Source organism: Pseudophryne corroboree, chromosome 4 (assembly GCF_028390025.1).
Source record: "Pseudophryne corroboree isolate aPseCor3 chromosome 4, aPseCor3.hap2, whole genome shotgun sequence".
Classification (NCBI taxonomy): domain Eukaryota; kingdom Metazoa; phylum Chordata; class Amphibia; order Anura; family Myobatrachidae; genus Pseudophryne; species Pseudophryne corroboree.
This window is the reverse complement of record NC_086447.1, coordinates 873,818,599-873,835,422: the sequence shown is the minus strand read 5'-3', so window position 1 is coordinate 873,835,422 and position 16,824 is coordinate 873,818,599. Positions and strand designations below refer to the sequence as shown.

The 16,824-nt window shown below is 48.0% G+C and overlaps 1 protein-coding gene across 4 annotated transcripts in view; it reads left to right on the top strand.

Moving 5' to 3' along the window:
* The window catches only part of TMEM63B (transmembrane protein 63B), a 128,320-nt gene that overhangs the window by 86,509 nt on the left and 24,987 nt on the right, over positions 1–16,824 (top strand). For 3 of the 4 annotated variants that reach the window (XM_063918827.1, XM_063918828.1, XM_063918826.1), the window contains exons 4-7: positions 12,079–12,117; positions 12,520–12,610; positions 14,482–14,519; positions 14,861–15,003. In XM_063918827.1, the coding sequence (XP_063774897.1) occupies positions 12,079–12,117; positions 12,520–12,610; positions 14,482–14,519; positions 14,861–15,003 (311 nt within the window). The remainder of the gene's footprint in view (positions 1–12,078; positions 12,118–12,519; positions 12,611–14,481; positions 14,520–14,860; positions 15,004–16,824) is intronic. The other variant, XM_063918829.1, reaches the window with a different exon arrangement.

The following is a 16,824-nucleotide window of genomic DNA, read 5'->3' as shown; positions in this document are numbered from 1 at the left end:
ATATATATATATTATAATAAGATTTTACTTACCGATAAATCTATTTCTCATAGTCCGTAGTGGATGCTGGGGACTCCGTCAGGACCATGGGGAATAGCGGCTCCGCAGGAGACAGGGCACAAAAAGTAAGCTTTTAGGATCACATGGTGTGTACTGGCTCCTCCCCCTATGACCCTACTCCAAGCCTCAGTTAGGTACTGTGCCCGGACGAGCGTACACAATAAGGAAGGATCTTGAATCCCGGGTAAGACTCATACCAGCCACACCAATCACACCGTACAACTTGTGATTTGAACCCAGTTAACAGTATGATAACAACGAAGGAGCCTCTGAAAAGATGGCCCACAACAATAATAACCCGATTTTTGTAACAATAATTATGTACAAGTAATGCAGACAATCCGCACTTGGGATGGGCGCCCAGCATCCACTACGGACTATGAGAAATAGATTTATCGGTAAGTAAAATCTTATTTTCTCTAACGTCCTAGTGGATGCTGGGGACTCCGTCAGGACCATGGGGATTATACCAAAGCTCCCAAACGGGCGGGAGAGTGCGGATGACTCTGCAGCACCGAATGAGAGAACTCCAGGTCCTCCTCAGCCAGGGTATCAAATTTGTAGAATTTTACAAACGTGTTCCCCCCTGACCACGTAGCTGCTCGGCAAAGTTGTAAAGCCGAGACCCCTCGGGCAGCCGCCCAAGATGAGCCCACCTTCCTTGTGGAATGGGCATTTACAGATTTTGGCTGTGGCAGGCCTGCCACAGAATGTGCAAGCTGAATTGTACTACAAATCCAACGAGCAATAGTCTGCTTAGAAGCAGGAGCACCCAGCTTTTTGGGTGCATACAATATAAACAGCAAGTCAGACTTTCTGACTCCAGCCGTCCTGGAATTATATATATATATATATATTTTCAGGGCCCTGACAACGTCTAGCAACTTGGAGTCCTCCAAGTCCCTAGTAGCCGCAGGCACCACAATAGGTTGTTTCAGGTGAAACGCTGACACCACCTTAGGAAGAAACTGGGGACGAGTCCGCAGTTCTGCCCTGTCCGAATGGAAAATCAAATATGGGCTTTTGTAAGACAAAGCCGCCAATTCTAACACTCGCCTGGCCGAGGCCAGGGCCAACAGCATGGTCACTTTCCATGTGAGATATTTCAAATCCACAGATTTGAGCGGTTCAAACCAATATGATTTGAGGAATCCCAACACTACGTTGAGATCCCACGGTGCCACTGGAGGCATAAAAGGGGCTGTATATGCAATACTCCCTTGACAAATGTCTGGACTTCAGGAACTGAAGCCAATTCTTTCTGGAAGAAAATCTACAGGGCCGAAACTTGAACCTTAATGGACCCCAATTTGAGGCTCATAGACACTCCTGTTTGCAGGAAGTGCAGAAATCGACCTAGTTGAAATTTCTTCGTGGGGCCTTCCTGGCCTCACCCACGCAACATATTTTCACCACATGTGGTGATAACGTTGTGCGGTCACCTCCTTCCTGGCTTTGACCAGGGTAGGTATGACCTCTTCCGGAATGCCTTTTCCCTCAGGATCCGGCGTTCAACCGCCATGCCGTCAAACGCAGCCGCGGTAAGTCTTGGAACAGACATGGTACTTGCTGAAGCAAGTCCCTTCTTAGCTCCCGAGGCCATTAGTCCTCTGTGAGCATCTCTTGAAATTCCGGGTACCAAGTCCCTCTTGGCCAATCCGGAGCCACGAGTATAGTTCTTACTCCTCTACGTCTTATAATTCTCAATACCTTGGTTATGAGAAGCAGAGGAGGGAACACATACACCGACTGTTACACCCACGGTGTTACCAGGACATCCACAGCTATCGCCTGAAGGTCTCGTGACCTGGCGCAATACCTGTCCCGTTTTTTGTTCGGGCGGGATGCCATCATGTCCACCTTTGGTCTTTCCCAACGGTTCACAATCATGCGGAAAACTTCCCGATGAAGTTCCCACTCTCCCGGGTGGAGGTCGTGCCTGCTGAGGAAGTCTGCTTCCCAGTCGTCCACTCCCGGAATGAACACTGCTGACAGTGCTATCACATGATTTTCCGCCTAGCGAAAAATCCTTGCAGTTTTGCCACTGCCCTCCTGCTTCTTGTGCCGCCCTTTCTGTTTACGTGGGCGACTGCCGTGATGTTATCCCACTGGATCAATACCGGCTGACCTTGAAGCAGAGGTCTTGCTAAGTTTAGAGCATTATAAATTTGCTCTTAGCTCCAGTATATTTATGTGGAGAGAATTCTCCAGACTTGATCACACTCCCTGGAAATTTTTTCCCTGTGTGACTGCTCTCCAGCCTCTCAGGCTGGCCTCCGTGGTCACCAGCACCCAATCCTGAATGCCGAATCTGCGGCCCTCTAGAAGATGAGCACTCTGTAATCACCACAGGAGAGACACCCTTGTCCTTGGATATAGGGTTATCCGCTGATGCATCTGAAGATGCGATCCGGACCATTTGTCCAGCAGATCCCACTGAAGAGTTCTTGCGTGAAATCTGCCGAATGGAATCGCTTCGTAATAAGCCACCATTTTTACCAGGACTCTTGTGCAATGATGCACTGACACTTTTCCTGGTTTTAGGAGGATCCCGATTAGCTCGGATAACTCCCTGGCTTTCTCCTCTGGGAGAAACACCTTTTTCTGGACTGTGTCCAGAATCATCCCTAGGACCAGCAGACGTATCGTCGGAACAACTGCGGTTTTGGAATATTTAGAATCCACCCGTGTTGTCGTAGAACTACTTGAGATAGTGCTACTCCGACCTCCAACTGTTCTCTGGACCTTGTTCTTATCAGGAAGTCGTCCATTTTCTTTGAAGACGAATCCTCATTTCGGTCATTACCTTGGTAAGGACCCGGGGTGCCTTGGACAATCCAACGGCATCGTCTGAAACTGATAGTGACAGTTCTGTACCACGAACCTGAGGTACCCTCGGTGAGAAAGGCAAATTTTTGGGACATGGAGGTAAGCATCCCTGATGTCCCGGGACACCATATAGTCCCCTTCTTCCCGGTTCGCTATCACTGCTCTGAGTGACTCCATCTGGATTTGAACTTTTGTAAGTGTTCAAATATTTCAGATTTAGAATAGGTCTCACCTAGCCTTCTGGCTTCAGTACCACCATATAGTGTGGAATAATACCCCTTTCCTTGTTGTAGGAGGGGTACTTTGATTATCACCTGCTGGGAATACAGCTTGTGAATTGTTTTCAATACTGCCTCCCTGTCGGAGGGAGACATTGGTACAGCAGACTACAGGAACCTGCGAGGGGGAAACGTCTCGACATTCCAATCTGTACCCCTTGGATACTACTTGTAGGATCCAGGGGTCCTGTACGGTCCCAGCGTCATGCTGAGAACTTGGTAGAAGCGTTGGAGGGCTTCTGTTCCTGGGAATGGGCTGCCTGCTGCAGTCTTCTTCCCTTTCCTCTATCCCTGGGCGGATATGACTCTTATAGGGACGAAAGGACTGAGGCTGAAAAGACGGTGTCTTTTTCTGCAGAGATGTGACTTAGGGTAAAAAACGGTGGATTTTCCAGCAGTTGCCGTGACCACCAGGTCCCATGGACCGACCCCAAATAACTCCTCCCCTTTATACGGCAATACATCTTTGTGCCGTTTGGAATCTGCATCACCTGACCACTGTCGTGTCCATAAACATCTTCTTGCAGATATGGACATCGCATTTACTCTTGATGCCAGAGTGCAAATATCCCTCTGCGCATCTCGCATATATAGAAATGCATCCTTTAAATGCTCTATAGTCAATAAAATACTGTCCCTGTCAAGGGTATCAATATTTTTAGTCAGGGAATCCGACCAAGCCACCTCAGCTCTGCACATCCAGGCTGAGGCGATCGCTGGTCGCAGTATAACACCAGCATGTGTGTGTATACTTTTTAGGATATTTTCCAGCCTCCTATCAGCTGGCTCCTTAAGTACGGCCCTATCTGTAGATGGTACCGCCACTTGTTCTGATAAGCATGTGAGCGCCTTATCCACCCTAAGGGGTGTTTCCCAACGCGCCCTAACTTCTGGCGGGAAAGGGTATACCGCCAATAATTTTCTATCGGGGGAAACCCACGCATCATCACACACTTCATTTAATTTATCTGATTCAGGAAAAACTACAGGTAGTTTTTTCACATCCCACATAATACCCTTTTTTGTGGTACTTGTAGTATCAGAAATATGTAACACCTCCTTCATTGCCCTTAACGTGTGGCCCTAAAGGAAAATACGTTTGTTTCTTCACCGTCGACACTGAAATCAGTGTCCGTGTCTGGGTCTGTGTCGACCGACTGAGGTAAATGGGCGTTTTACAGCCCCTGACGGTGTTTGAGACGCCTGGACAGGTACTAATTTGTTCGCCGGCCGTCTCATGTCGTCAACCGGCTTGCAGCGTGTTGACATTATCACGTAATTCCATAAATAAGCCATCCATTCCGGTGTCGACTCCCTAGAGAGTGACATCACCATTACAGGCAATTTGCTCCGCCTCCTCACCAACATTTTCCTCATACATGTCGACACACACGTACCGACATACAGCACACACATAGGGAATGCTCTGATAGAGGACAGGACCCACTAGCCCTTTGGGGAGACAGAGGGAGAGTTTGCCAGCACACACCAAAACGCTATAATTATATAGGGACAACCTTTATATAAGTGTTCCTCCCTTATAGCATTTAATATATATTCATATCGCCAAATCAGTGCCCCCCCTCTCTGTTTTAACCCTGTTTCTGTAGTGCAGTGCAGGGGAGAGCATGGGAGCCTTCCCACCAGCATTTCTGTGAGGGAAAATGGCGCTGTGTGCTGAGGAGAATAGGCCCCGCCCCCTTTTCGGCGGGCTTCTTCTCCGGAGTTTGTGATATCTGGCAGGGGTTAAATACATCCATATAGCCTCAAGGGCTATATGTGATGTATTTTTCGCCATACAGGTATTATACATTGCTGCCCAGGGCGCCCCCCCCCCCCCGCGCCCTGCACCCTCCGTGACCGCTGTGTGAAGTGTGCTGACAACAATGGCGCACAGCTGCAGTGCTGTGCGCTACCTGATGAAGACTGAAAGTCTTCTGCCGCCTGGTTCCGGACCTCTTCAATCTTCAGCATCTGCAAGGGGGGTCGGCGGCGCGGCTCCGGGACGAACCCCAGGGAGAGACCTGTGTTCCGACTCCCTCTGGAGCTAATGGTGTCCAGTAGCCTAAGAAGCCAATCCATCCTGCACGCAGGTGAGTTCACTTCTCTCCCCTAAGTCCCTCGATGCAGTGAGCCTGTTGCCAGCAGGACTCACTGAAAATAAAGAACCTAAAAACTTTTTCTAAGCAACTCTTTAAGAGAGCCACCTAGATTGCACCCTGCTCGGACGGGCACAAAAACCTAACTGAGGCTTGGAGGAGGGTCATAGGGGGAGGAGCCAGTACACACCATGTGATCCTAAAAGCTTACTTTTTGTGCCCTGTCTCCTGCGGAGCCGCTATTCCCCATGGTCCTGACGGAGTCCCCAGCATCCACTAGGACGTTAGAGAAATATATATATATATATATATATATATATATATATATATATATATATATATATATATATATATATATATATATATATATATATATATATATATATATATATATAAAAATATATTTCTCTGACTTCCTAGTGGATGCTGGGAACTCCGTAAGGACCATGGGGAATAGACGGGCTCCGCAGGAGACTGGGCACTCTAAAAGAAAGATTAGGTACTATCTGGTGTGCACTGGCTCCTCCCTCTATGCCCCTCCTCCAGACCTCAGTTAGAATCTGTGCCCGGCCAGAGCTGGATGCACCTAGTGGGCTCTCCTGAGCTTGCTAGAAAGAAAGTATTTGTTAGGTTTTTTATTTTCAGTGAGATCTGCTGGCAACAGACTCACTGCTACGTGGGACTGAGGGGAGAGAAGCAAACCTACCTGCGTGCAGCTAGCTTGTGCTTCTTAGGCTACTGGACACCATTAGCTCCAGAGGGTTCGAACACAGGGCCTGACCTCGATCGTCCGTTCCCGCAGCCGCGCCGCCGTCCCCCTTGCAGAGCCAGAAGACAGAAGGAGATAAAATCGGCGGCAGAAGACTCCGGTCTTCATTAAGGTAGCGCACAGCACTGCAGCTGTGCGCCATTGCTCCCACTGCACACCACACACTCCGGTCACTGTAGGGTGCAGGGCGCTGGGGGGGGGGGCGCCCTGGGCAGCAATAAGTATACCTTTTGGCAATATATACACATAATACAGTCTGGAAAACTGTATATGTGTAAAACCCCCGCCATTTTTAGTCAGAAACAGGACAGAAGCCCGCCGCTGAGGGGGCCGGGCCTTCTTCCTCAGCACACCAGCGCCATTTTCTCTTCACAGCTCCGCTGGAAGGAAGCTCCCCAGGCTCTCCCCGGCAGTATCCTGGTACACAAAGGGTTAAAAGAGAGGGGGGGGGCACATAAATTTAGGCGCAAAAATTTGTATATACAGCAGCTACTGGGTAAACACTGAGTTGTAGTGTAATCCCTGGGTTATATAGCGCTGGGGTGTGTGCTGGCATACTCACTCTCTGTCTCTCCAAAGGGCCTTGTGGGGGAACTGTCCTCAAATAGAGCATCCCCTGTGTGTGTGGTGTGTCGGTACGCATGTGTCGACATGTCTGAGGTAAAAGGCTCCTCTAAGGAGGTGATAGAGCGGATATGTGTGTGAGAGGGTGTCTCCGTCGACAACGCTGACACCTGTTTGGATATGTGTAAGTGCTAAGGTGAATTTATTGCACAAAAGGTTAGGGAACAGACAGGAAATCTACCCATGTCTGTCCCTATGTCACAGAGACCTTCAGAGTCTCTTAATGCTCACTATCCATAATAACAAACACTGGTATCGACATGGAGTTTAACTCCACTGTCGACTACGAATATGCAAAGTTACAGCCAAGATGGCTATAAGGTATTCAATATATGATTATTGAAATAATAGATGATTTGCATATCACTGATGACTCATCTGTCCCTGACACGAGAGTACACATGTTTAAGGGGAAGAATGCTGAAGTAAATTTCCCTCTTCTCATGAGGAAAAAGAGCGGGAATCTCCAGACAAGAGACGGCAGCTTCCCACAAGGAATTCTCAGGCTGTATCCTTTCCCCACTAGGGCCAGGATATGTTGAGAATCTTCCCCTGGGGTGTCCTGTTTGCACAGACAGTAGCACTTGCTATTCTCAGGGATCCTGCAGATAGCGTGCACATTCTAGTATACTACCCAGACCGGCGATTGTGTCGGCATGGGTTTATAGCGCTGTGGCAGCGTGGACAGGTACCTTATCAGCAGAGATGAGACCCTAGTATGCAATATAAATATATTAAAGATGCTGTCTTAAGTGATAGATATATAGTTATAAAGCATGCCCAAAGAGACATGAGTATACTGGGTCCTAGAGTCAAAGCTATGTCGATCTCTGCTTGACGTGTCCTGTAGAATATGCATTGGACAGATGATGCCGACTTAAGAGGCATATGGAAGGCTGAGGATTGTGTGGAGAAGGGTTCTCGGGCCTGGTCTCCACAGCTATAGCTGGTAATTCTGCTAGTTTGCCTTATATTCCTGCACAGCCTAAGAAAGCACGACATTATTAAATGCAGCCTTTCGTATAAAGAAACAAGAAAGTCTGAGGTGCGTCCTTTCTTGTCAGAGCCGGGCAGCTAGTTCCCAGGAACAGAAGTCCTCCCCGGTCCCTACAAAAATCCACCAATGTCGCTGGGGCTCCACAGGCGGAGCTAGGCCCGGTGGGGACACGCCTTCGTAAGTTCAGCCACAAGTGGGTTCACTCCCTGTTCGATCCCTGGGCAATAGATATTGTGTCTCAGGGATACAAGCTGGCCTGTGAGAAGATGCCCCCTCACCGACGGCCCTGCGGGCTTCCCCCCCAAGAGAGGGAGCCAGTGTTATCTGCAATTCACAAATTGTATCTTTAACAGGTGGTGGTCAAGGGTCCCCTCCTTCAACAAGAGGGTGTTATTATTAGACCATGTTGTAATCCCGAAACCAGACTGTTCGGTCAGACCCATATTGAATTAAAAATCCCTGAACATATACCTGAGAAGGTTCAAGTTCAAGATGGAATCGCTAAGAGCGGTCAGTGCAAGCCTAAAAAGGGGGAGACTTTATTGTGAATCGGGACATAAGGGATGCATACCTTCAGGTCCCCATTTATCCACCTCATTAGGCGTACCTCAGAATTGCGGTACGGGATTGTCATTACCAATTTCAGATGTTGCCGTTTGGTCTCTCCACGGCCCCGAGTATATTCACCATGGTAATGGCGGATATGATTGTGCTCCTGCGGAAGCAAGGTGTCACTATTATCACGTACTTGGACGATCTCCTCATAAAAGCGAGATCAAGAGAGCAGTTGCTGAACAGCGTATCACTTTCTCTGGAAGTGTAACGGCAACACGGCTGGATTCTATATATTCCAAAGTCGCAGTTGGTTCCTACAGCTCATCTGCCTCTCCTAGGCACGATCCTAGACACAGACCAGAAAAGGGTTATCTCCCAAAAGAGAGCTCAGGAGCTCATGACACTGGTCAGGAATCTATTAAAACCAAAACAGGTGTCAGTGCATCACTGCACTCGAGTCCTGGGAAGGATGGTGGCATCATACGAGGCCATCCCCTTAGGCAGGTTCCATGCGAGGACCTTCCAATGGGACTTACTGGACAAGTGGTCCGGATCACCTCTTCAGATGCATCGGTTAATCACCCTATCCCCCAGGGCCAGGGTGTCTCTCCTGTGGTGGCTGCAGAGTGCTCACCTTCTCGAGGGCCGCAGATTCGGCATTCAGGACTGGATCCTGGTGACCACGGATGCAAGCCTCCGAGGGTGGGGGGCAGTTACACAGGGAAGAAATTTCCAAGATCTGTGGTCAAGTCAACTGACTTGCCTTCACATCAATATCCTGGTACTAAGGGCCATATACAATGCCCTAAGTCAAGCGGAGATCCTGCTTCGCGACCAACCGGTTCTGATCCAGTCAGACCGCAGGGGTTCATGTAAACCGCCAAGGCGGCACAAGGAGCAGGGTGGCAAGGGTAGAAGCCACCAGAATTCTTCGCTGGGCGGAGAATCAAGTAAGCGCACTGTCAGCAGTGTTCGTTCCGGGAGTGGACATCTGGGAAGCAGACTTCCTCAGCAGGCACGACCTCCACCCGGGAAAGTGGGTCTTCATCAGGAAGTCTTCACGCAGTTTGCAAATTGATGGGAACTGCCTAAGGTGGACTAGATGGCGTCCCACCTCCAATAAAAAGCTAAAAAAGGTTTTACGCCGGGTCAAGGGACCCTCAGGTGATAGCTGTGGTCGCACTAGTAACACCGTGGGTGTTCCAGTCGGTCTCTGTATTCCCTCCTCTTCCTCTCATACCCAAGGGCTGAGAATTGTAATAAAAGGAGGAGTGAAAACAATATTCTTTGCTCCGAATTGGCCAAGAAGGACTCGGTACCCGGAGCTGCAGGAAATGCTCTCAGAGGACTCAGGGCTTCTGCCTCTCACACAGGACATGATGCAACAGGGGCCCTGTCTGTTCCAAAATTTACCGCGGCTGCATTTGACGGCATGGCGGTTGAACGCCGGATCCTAGCGGAAAAGGGCATTCCGGATGCAGTTATTCCTACGCTGATAAAGGCTAGGAAAGACGTGACAGCAAGACTTTTTCACTGTATATGACGAAAATAGGTTGCTTGGTGTGAGGCCGGGAAGGCCCTACAGAGGAATTCCAGCGGGGTCGATTCCTGCACTTCCTACAGTCAGGAGTGACTGTGGGCCTAAAATTAGGATCCATAAAGGTCAAGATTTCGGCCCTATACATTTTCTCTAAAAATGAACTGGCTTCACTGCCTGAAGTTCAGACGTTGTTCCGGGGGTGCTGCATATTCAGCCTCCTTTTTGTGCCACCGGTGGCACCTTGGGATCTTAACGTTGTGTTGGATTTCCTGAAATCCCACTGGTTTGAGCCACTTAAGACCATGGAGCTAAAATATCTCACGTGGATAGTGGTCATGCTATTGGCCTTAGCTTCGGCTAGGCGTGTGTCAGTATTGGTGGTTTTGTCATGTAAAAACCCTTATCTGATCTTCCATATGGACAGGGCAGAATTGAGGACTCGTCCCCAATTTCTTCCTAGGGTGGTATCATCGTTTCATTTGAACCAGCCTATTGTGGTGCCTGCGGCTACTAGGGACTTGGAGGATTCCAAGTTGCTGGACGTAGTCCGGGCTTTGAAAATTTATGTTTCCAGAAAGGCGGGAGTCAGAAAGTCTGACTCGCTGTTTATTCTGTATGCAGCCAACAAGGTTGGCGCTCCTGCTTCGAAGCAGACTATTGTTCGCTGGATCTAAAGCACGATTCAGCTGGGGCACTCTGCGGCTGGATTGCCGCATCCAAAATGGTGAAAGCCCATTCCACAAGGAAGGTGGGCTCTTCTTGGGCGGCTGCCCGAGGGGTCTCGGCTTTGCAGCTTTGCCGAGCTGCTACTTGGTCGGGGTCAAAAAAGTTTGCTAAGTTCTACAAGTTTGATACCCTGGCTGAGGAGGACCTGGCCTTTGCTCATTCGGTGCTGCAGAGCCATCCGCACTCTCCCGCCCGCTTGGGAGCTTTGGTATAATCCCCATGGTCCTTACGGAGTTCCCAGCATCCACTAGTACGTCAGAGAAAATAAGAATTTACTCACCGGTAATTCTATTTCTCGTAGTCCGTAGTGGATGCTGGGCGCCCGTCCCAAGTGCGGACTCTCTGCAATACATGTATATAGTTATTGCTTAACTAAAGGGTTACTGTTATGAGCCATCTGTTACTGAGGCTCAGTTGTTGTTCATACTGTTAACTGGGTATGGTTATCACAAGTTGTACGGTGTGATTGGTGTGGCTGGTATGAGCCCTACCCTGGATTCCAAATCCTTTCCTTGTTGTGTCAGCTCTTCCGGGCACAGTTTCCTTAACTGAGGTCTGAAGGAGGGGCATAGAGTGAGGAGCCAGTGCACACCAGATAGTACCTAATCTTTCTTTTAGAGTGCCCAGTCTCCTGCGGAGCCCGTCTATTCCCCATGGTCCTTACAGAGTTCCCAGCATCCACTACGGACTACGAGAAATAGAATTACCGGTGAGTAAATTCTTATTATATATATATATATATATATATATATATATATATATATATATATATATATATATATATATATATATATATATATATATAGATATATATAGATATATATAGATATATATAGATATATATAGATATATATAGATATATATAGATATATATAGATATATATAGATATATATAGATATATATAGATATATATAGATATATATAGATATAGATATATATATAGATAGAGAGATATATATATATAGAGATAGATAGATATATTATCTATGTATATAGAGAGAGAGAAAAAAAGCAACATAGTGTGTGCCAGTTGCAAACACTGTGTGGTGTTCGAAGCACATACATGCCAGGCTTCTTAAGGAACAAGCTGTTTCCATTAACATAAACAGCGTCAATGATAGAAAATGTAGAAACACAAAGGTTTAATAACACACTGACTGACATACAATGGCTGAGAAACGCACGTAAAAGATTAAAAACATAAAAGGCTTATCTGTCCATGAAAGGAGATATCGGGAAACAGGCCCAACGCGTTTCATCCAACAGTGTCTGGACTTCATCAAGGCGCTATATATATATATATATATAAATATATACACATATATATAATTTTATTATTATGACTACCTATGAATAGTACTATATTCAGCACCAATGAGCTGTGTTCCTCATTTCAGTACATACCAGGATGCAGATAAATGAGGTTCCCTGAACTTAATGACTTCTATCCATACACGTTATAATCTGAGGTTAGAGCCCCCAGCACCATCCCACTGCTGCTCACAGAGACTCACAGCGGTGTCCTTGTGCGTTAGATGTACCCAGTCCTCGCCGTCAGTGACTGGTCTGTATAATCAGTGTTTTGTGTCCCTGAATACAGGCAGCGACGTCGGCCATCGTTCCGGGAGGAGCATGAATAGTATGTTCTGTGTCTCATCCCCCTATCTCTCAACTTCTCTAATAACAGTGCAATCTCCATGGGTGGTGATCAGTCCTCTCTAACCGCTGTCTGCATGCTGGTCCTGTCTCTCAGCACCTGTCCCGTTGGGTCTCTGGGTAACGGGCGCTGTACGCTTTGAGGTGTATGATTAACCAGAGGACACCATGGCTGATTCTACCTGCTGCCTCCTGCCAGTCTGTATGGGCGTATTCTGTACGGGCTGGTGCGTTTCTCTTTTGTAAAGGGACGGGTGCTCCTTCCTAACTAAATATCTAACTTCTGCAATCCTCTCAGTGATTAACCCTCTCCAGCCGGTTACTTACCTCCCGTATAGGGGTGTGTTTATCTTTTGGTAATTTCTTCCCCTCTCTCCCAATTTAGTGTGGCGTCGGCGCTGCATTCAGATAGCCATGACCGCTACGAGCGTCTGACCTCCGTCTCCAGCTCAGTGGACTTTGAGCAAAGAGATAATGTGAGTAGTAGATTTTACAGTGTTGTTTTATAGGTATAGTCTTCTGTGTGTAGTATTATGCTGCACCTGTCACAGACTGGGCGCCCTTTTCCATCTAGAGTAGGATATAACACAGTGGCATGCAAATTAATTGGGACAAAGAATGCGTTTGTGTGTTGTGGTGTTTTTCAGGACATGTGGAATAGTGCGAGAGTCACTCGAGATGGTGTGGATTCACAAGTGGGGTCTGGTAGGTTGGATCGGCAGTTGTCGTATAGGCATGCATTAGATCATCATTAATATGGGAGTATGTCATCATGGTTGAAGTGTCGACATGCAGCATGTCGCCGTGTGACCCGGAAGATAACTGCGTCTCCAGCGTCATCTTACAGGTCCTGGCAGTGATGTGAGGAATATCCGGCAGAGGTGGATTGGTGTTCCGTCTAGTATTCTCCATTTATCCCAAATCCTAATCCCTAAACCCCCCCATTGCCTAACCCGGACCATCTGCATTCTGAGTGTCAATATTTAATTTAACATTCATGGTGCCCATTGACACGTTTAGGCATGTCAACGTTGTTGTCGACAGTATGACTTTCGACATGGTAACTATGAACCATGTGACCGGATACCCACTCATGAATAGATAAAACAGTTTTCCGTGTTTGACACCTTAAGTTGTTGGAGGTAGTTTTAAAAGTGCCCGTTTCCTACACACCGCTGTCTACATCCCAGTTGTTCCAGTGACCTTAACTGGATCCAGAGGAAGGGATTTAACACTAACCTAAATATCCCATCATTTATCTAAATACAAAAATGCTGGCGCTGCAGCGTACATGTGATGCGATTCTGGAGGCGGTGTCTAGTTAGCGACAGGCTGCAGGAGTATGGGGGCGGAGACGGGGAGTGGCTTCGTGTTGTGTGTCGCAGCCAATGACTGCATTCTCGGGCATAGATTCACTGGCCCTCAGCAAGTTACTTCTGGTGGACATCTGAGTAACCTTAGGGTTGCTCTGAAGTCCAATGGTCGGCGTAATGTTGATCTGATTCGTCTATGAACGCAGGCAGCGGATCGGAGGTGCTGGCAAGGGGGGGGGGGGGACCTTTTACAGAAGACTCCTCCTGAGGCATTCGCATAAATTCTCAGATCCATAGCTACCAAAGGCGCAGCAAGGACCCGTACTCCATCCGCTCGGAATCGGGCCTAAAGACCCTTATCAGCTGGTGGTTACTGCCTAATTCTTCAGCGGTGCAGCTCAGACTGGATGTGGGAAGAACTGAAAGATGACTGACCTGAAAGCGGCTCCCTGCCACTAAAGTGGAAAAACCGCCTTTGCAATTGGCTCAAAAAATACAAATGAACCAGTGTTGTTTGGAAGTGAGTTATATTCTACATTTGTTTGGCCAAGGCCAAGCTGAACATCCTATGAATGGGACATCTTCCACAGACAATAAAACATCACCTCTACAGGGCCTGGAAGCCGCATTCTCCTAGGAGGGATGAATTCAGAAAAATACAGCGATATTGTAACGTGCGGTGTTATTCCAGTTACAGTATATAGAGGAAATTCCTATTTTCCACCAATACTTTGCTCCTTGAAGTTGTTGGAGCGCGAAGAACATTGTAGGATACCTAAAAATAACATGTTTCAGTGACACGTGATTACAGTCAAGTGTCACATGGATAAGTATATCATTCTATGTATTACCTTTTTTTTTATTTGTTTTTTTAAGAAAAATGCTACACAACAAAAAAAAAACAAACAAGCTTTGTCCCAATTAATATGCCCACACTGTAGAGAGCGATTGCCTGAGTGCTGTGTAAGCATTCAGATAGAGAAGACTGGCTGTTACAGTAGAGACGTTTGGTAATATTCTCTAATCCTCCGCAGGGGTTCTGCTCGTGGCTGACTGCAATCTTCAGGATCAAGTGAGTTCTGTATCTTGTAATCCTGGAACACATAAATCCATCTACATAATACACCACTGAGGCACCTCTTACAACAGGGGAAAAATGTTCCATATGATCCTTTTGTAAATGCATAACCCTTGTTATAAATGTGCTGAATATAGAACAGTTTGGCTGATCCTGGCGGTTCTGTGCGTCCTCAGTGTACGATCTGCCAGCTTGTAGCATTCCATGGGCCTATTTACAGTTATTCTGTTTTTCTAAGAGTGTCTATAGGCCATTAGGTAAAACCCTCCTGAGATATTTTTGGTGTTGGATAAAGCTTTTGTTTAGCAAATTGTGGCTGTTTTTTCCCCACCCAGAGACGACGAGATCCGGGAGAAATGTGGCGCAGACGCGGTACATTACCTGTCCTTCCAGCGCCACATCATAGGCCTGCTCGTGGTAGTGGGTGTTTTATCTGTCGGCATTGTGCTTCCCGTCAACTTCTCGGGAGACCTGCTTGGTGAGTGCGTCACATTATCACTGCACAAGTAGAGAACCTATACAGCTGCCAACATATAATACCCGCTAACGCAGGGATGGGGAACATTCAGCCCTCCAGCTGTTGTTGAACTACACCTACCAGCATGCCTTGCTACAGTTTTGCTATTTAGCCAAAACTGTTGCAGGGCATGCTATGATGTGTAGTTCAACAACAGCTGGAGGGCCGAAGGTTCTCCATCCCTGTGCTAACGCCTCTGTCTGGGGCAGAACCACACAAAGAATACCCTGCAATGCTGAGGGTGCAAGTGATGGGGAACACACAGACTCTCCTGTAACACTGAGGGTGCGGGTGATGGGGAACACACAGACTCTCCTGTAACACTGAGGGTGCAGGTGATGGGGAACACACAGACTCTCCTGTAACACTGAGGGTGCAGGTGATGGGGAACACACAGACTCTCCTGTAACACTGTGGGTGATAGGGAACACACAGACTCTCCTGTAATGTTGAGGGTGCGGGTGATGGGGAACACACAGACTCTCCTGTAACACTGAGGGTGTGGGTGATAGGGAACACACAGACTCTCCTGTAACACTGAGGGTGCAGGTGATGGGGAACACACAGAATCTCCTGTAACACTGTGGGTGATAGGGAACACACAGACTCTCCTGTAATGTTGAGGGTGCGGGTGATGGGGAACACACAGACTCTCCTGTAACACTGAGGGTGTGGGTGATAGGGAACACACAGACTCTCCTGTAACACTGAGGGTGCGGGTGATGGGGAACACACAGACTCTCCTGTAACACTGAGGGTGCAGGTGATGGGGAACACACAGACTCTCCTGTAACACTGTGGGTGATAGGGAACACACAGACTCTCCTGTAATGTTGAGGGTGCGGGTGATGGGGAACACACAGACTCTCCTGTAACACTGAGGGTGTGGGTGATAGGGAACACACAGACTCTCCTGTAACACTGAGGGTGCAGGTGATGGGGAACACACAGACTCTCCTGTAACACTGTGGGTGATAGGGAACACACAGACTCTCCTCTAATGTTGAGGGTGTGGGTGATAAAGAACACACAGACTCTCCTGTAACACTGAGGGTGCGGGTGATGGGGAACACACAGACTCTCCTGTAACACTGAGGGTGCGGGTGATGGGGAACACACAGACTCTCCTGTAACACTGAGGGTGCAGGTGATGGGGAACACACACTCTCCTGTAACACTGTGGGTGATAGGGAACACAGACTCTCCTCTAATGTTGAGGGTGCGGGTGATGGGGAACACACAGACTCTCCTGTAACACTGAGGGTGTGGGTGATAGGGAACACACAGACTCTCCTGTAACACTGAGGGTGCGGGTGATGGGGAACACACAGACTCTCCTGTAACACTGAGGGTGCAGGTGATGGGGAACACACAGACTCTCCTGTAACACTGTGGGTGATAGGGAACACACAGACTCTCCTGTAATGTTGAGGGTGCGGGTGATGGGGAACACACAGACTCTCCTGTAACACTGAGGGTGCAGGTGATGGGGAACACACAGACTCTCCTGTAACACTGTGGGTGATAGGGAACACACAGACTCTCCTGTAATGTTGAGGGTGCGGGTGATGGGGAACACACAGACTCTCCTGTAACACTGAGGGTGCAGGTGATGGGGAACACACACTCTCCTGTAACACTGTGGGTGATAGGGAACACAGACTCTCCTCTAATGTTGAGGGTGCGGGTGATGGGGAACACACAGACTCTCCTGTAACACTGAGGGTGTGGGTGATAGGGAACACACAGACTCTCCTGTAACACTGAGGGTGCAGGTGATGG